At 37.0% G+C, this 4,109-nt stretch overlaps 1 protein-coding gene across 2 annotated transcripts; it reads left to right on the top strand.

The window, feature by feature from the left end:
• Window positions 1–1,887: 1,887 nt before the first annotated feature.
• Window positions 1,888–3,242, top strand: LOC147509252 (sister chromatid cohesion protein SCC2-like). Of its 2 annotated transcripts, none has more exons than XM_086599204.1 (6): window positions 1,888–2,015; window positions 2,090–2,300; window positions 2,392–2,442; window positions 2,680–2,762; window positions 2,834–2,884; window positions 2,994–3,242. In XM_086599204.1, the coding sequence occupies exons 1-6, from the start codon at window positions 1,954–1,956 to the stop codon at window positions 2,995–2,997; spliced, it is 462 nt and encodes a 153-aa protein (XP_086455330.1). In that variant the 5' UTR covers window positions 1,888–1,953; the 3' UTR covers window positions 2,998–3,242. The 2 variants fall into 2 exon arrangements, with proteins under 2 accessions (XP_086455330.1, XP_086455331.1); XM_086599205.1 differs by having other exon boundaries at window positions 2,846–2,884.
• Window positions 3,243–4,109: the final 867 nt, after the last annotated feature.

Consider the following 4,109-nt stretch of genomic DNA (forward strand, 5'->3'; position numbering starts at 1 on the left):
TCGTGGCTCTGCATAAACCTAGCTTAAAATGGAGGGCTTGACGGTAAGCTTCATCTCTTGTACATGGAAGCTCGATTTTCATGTTGGCTTTTTAGGTTGTTATATACAGTCCATTTCAAGAGATACTTTGATTTTATCTGCTCATTATCTCTCCCTCATAATTTTAACTCTCTTCAACTTTTGTTAGTTCACATGATTCAGCCTATAATTATTGCATATGACCTTTTGTGACTTATCCTAGCCAATATTGATGCTTATTCATCAATAACAAAAAGCAAAAAATAATAATAAAATAAACAAGAAAAACATGCAAAATGTTTCTCTAGCTTGCGTTATTTACTTGTTTATATCAACTCGTCTTGAACGGATTTTATGTATTTTATTCATATATTTTTTATTAGTATGAAGCTGATATCAGTATGCTTCTTATTTTCAGGTGAAGAAGATGAAGAAGCGGATGTTAAATTTGATTCATTGAGCAAGAAGCGTCGTCGTTTTAGGAGTTCTAAAGCAAAGAAGTCTACAGGGAACAAGTGTGCTTATCAATCGATACCTTTCTTTCTAACTTTGTATGGTTTTACGTGCAATGGTTAGCTCTTTAGAAGAACTAGAATGAAGTTTATTCCGATATAGTTAGTTTTTTCGAAATAGGGTTCCCCGATCTTTGTGAATATTGTACTTGAAACTTTGCACGATACTTTGTCTTCGAAAGATTTGCTTTGCTTATAGAACGCCTATCGGATAGTTGCATACTACAATTCTCGAAGACCAATTTTACGACTATCTTGGTTGATAACATCCAGATTTTGCGGTTGAAGGCCATCGGTTTAATATCGCGGGGTAGTGCATATACATTTTCATTTTCATTTTCTTGTTGGCATCCTATGCTTATGTCGGTTGTTAATGATTGTTTTATTTGTTTGTAATTGGAGTGCGGTATTTTCTTCGTACTCATAGCATAGAGTTTTCGTGATAGATGAAATAGTTCAAACTTCTTTGGAAGCTACCGGTTTTGGCGTGCGATCGAGCTTATTATCTACCTAATGAAGAGGAAAGGCGTTCGGATGATCAACGCTTTGCTTTCTTTGATTCGGTTGGTTCAATCTGACACAATTCTTCCCGACACATTATCCGGTACTTCCATATTAGACATTCCAGGTTGATGCTAGTTACCCAACCAAATGTAATGAAGGCTGCTGCTGGTATCTTTGTCTTTTCTTTTGAAACACGTTCTTGACTTACAACCTGTAAAAAGCTCGGGATGCATCTGAAATGAAAATGCTTATTGAGAATCTTGTCACGGATTTGTCGACAACATTAAACTTGCCTGAATATCCTGCATCACTCATATTCTTAAGGTTATAAAACATGCTACAATCTTCTATTCCTTCTTTATTTGCTTGTTGTTGTTGTTTGGGCGCACGACCGGGGTGGGGGGATTGGATGCTTGTGTGGATGTTAATTACAATTTATTTGCGGGTTCTCCGTGTGATGCTAATGCAAAAATCTTTGGGTTGAAATCAAAAGACATTTCCACTTTCGTGCAAATCGGGCGATTGACTTACTTGGAACTGTTTGCCGCCGCGGTTGAAACATGATGATGTCCTTTGCAAACAAGATAGATTTTGGACTTTGCAAGATTTGATTAGTGGAGATCTTTAGCGATCACAATTACCCAAAGGACATGTCGCGCGGTTTGTCTTGATGCAAGGGGTGGCAAAATTTTATATATTTGCCATGGTTGTCGAGAGCTTTCCATACAGATTGTATGGAAGTTGCAGAGCATGATGTTCCTACACGTGGCTCATTTTGCGGTTGTGCCTCTAAAGAAGCGGCTAATTGTTCTGCAATCATCTTGCAAGTTGCGACAAGGCGACGGGGAAAGAATCACACCGAATCAGACAGCAATTCGAAGCTTTAGAATCTGTTGCTAAAGTCAAAGTTGTTCAACAAATGCTTCTAAATTACTTGCAGGATGCTACATCTACTGATGATGCACATCTTTTTGTTCGCTGGTCCGTAAAAGTACTGGAACATCTTTTTGATAAGGTTGTGTCCGTCTTTACTGATGCTTCTGACTTGCGTGCAGGTTTTATCTTTGCCTATGGTACAAAGATGACCCAAAATCCCAAGACAAGTTTATTTACTACCTTGCTATGGTGAAGTCAAAAGCACTTATCCGGGACATTGGAAGCGTTTCTTCATTGATTACAAGGAATTCTGCCAAAAAGATTTCTTTAGCATTGGGGCAAGATAATTCATTTTCAAGAGGATTTGATAAAATTCTTTTTGTGCTTCTGGTAAATATGATACAGTGCAACACTCTCTTATTTTTGAGATCAAACAATTGCTTATATTATATTATTTGTTTGTTTATTTATTTTTTTGCAGGCAAGTTTAAGGGAAAACTCTCCTATACTAAGGGCCAAAGCTTTACGTGCAGTAAGCACAAGTCCTTGTCTTTCCAGATATTTTGCTATATAGTTTGGATAGTTTGCTTTGCCTATAGGAGTCACGTTTCCCCTTCCCCCCTCTCTCTCTCTCTCTCCTCTCTCGTTCTCTCTACTTGAAAATGGAGAGGACACTACAAAGTAGCTTGATCCATTCTCGTGACTTGTCAATTGTAGCTTAATTTTCTACACGATATTTAATTTATCTGAGGAATTGCAATTTCGACAGGGTGATAGCAAAGGATCTGTGAAGGGTGGTCATGGTAGAAAAGAGGTTGCTGGCCTGGAGTTCAATCGGGTCAAAGTTCCCAGGTATTATTACATTTCAATGGTCTTTTGGGATTTAAAGAGTTGTTGTAAATACGGGTAATTGAATTTCACAGCTCACTCATCAGGGATCTTTTGGGCAAGGGGCAAGCTACATCAACTCTCCGGTAAGGACACCTTCTCTAATATTACTTTTTTTTTAGTAAAGTGTAAAACATGTGGAGTTCGCCTTATTCTTATATAGTAACTCCACATGTTGTGCTTTGACTCATCCAGATAACAAATTTAGAACTGAAGGAGACATACACGCAAGATGAACTTGACGGTGTTCAACTCGATATTATTCAGTTCATCCAGGAAAATGGGGTGTTTCAGTCGGAAGCGAATGAGGATGAGTTTTAGCTATATTCGGACCCCTCCAGTTTAATTTATGAGTCTTACCTTTTTAATTTATGAAAGGAATTTGAAGTTTGTTTTCTTAGTGCACTCAAAAAATTAATGGAAGTTTTTTTTTTATTATTATTATTATTATCTTTTTTTGCAATGTTTGATAGTTTATTGTACATTTTGGAATTTGTTGGGAAGATGGAAATGTTATATGTAGGCAGGCTGCGTAAATTTTGTTATCGCGAGGTTCGGTTTTAAGTGGAAGATCATTACTAGTATTATTATTAATATATATATATATATATATATATATATATATGTACCACGGTTTGGCATAAACCGTAGTGTTTAGTATAACTATATACCACGGTATTATAACACATACACTAATATAAACTACGGTTTCAATAGCTTATATGCCACGGTTATGTTGACAACCGTGGTATATAATGGGCATTACAAACCACGGTTCTTTGAAAAACCGTGGTATCCGTTAAACATATATACCACAGTTTTGCTATTATTATATACTACACCACTTATTGTCACGGTTGTATAACAGTGGTATATATATTTATACTACACTTAAAAACAGTGGTATAAGTGTCATTCTGTAGTAGTGAAAACAAGGTTAGAACTTACTAATATAGGAAATAAAACTGACGCAACTCTATAAGAGTTCCACCCATTATGGGTTAACCGAATTAAATTGCTTGGGACATAAGCAGACACTAACAAAACTAAAAACTTACCTTATCTCCCTTTTAAGCATCCTCCTCCTCATTAAAGATATGAGGTTCCTTCCCATCCTGCCAGTCCATTATAACTTGCCAAGCTTGGCGCCATTTATCATCCACTAATGCTAACCTGTTAAGTGTTATTGTGTCTGATGGGATGTACGGGCGACCAAATGATGAAGTGCCATCCCCATCCAAGTCATTGTTACGCGAATGAGCGAACCACCCTATTGGTGGGTCTCATGACTTCAACCCTTTTCCAATCTGT

The sequence above is a fragment of the Coptis chinensis genome, chromosome 3 (assembly GCF_015680905.1).
Source record: "Coptis chinensis isolate HL-2020 chromosome 3, ASM1568090v1, whole genome shotgun sequence".
NCBI classification, from domain to species: domain Eukaryota; kingdom Viridiplantae; phylum Streptophyta; class Magnoliopsida; order Ranunculales; family Ranunculaceae; genus Coptis; species Coptis chinensis.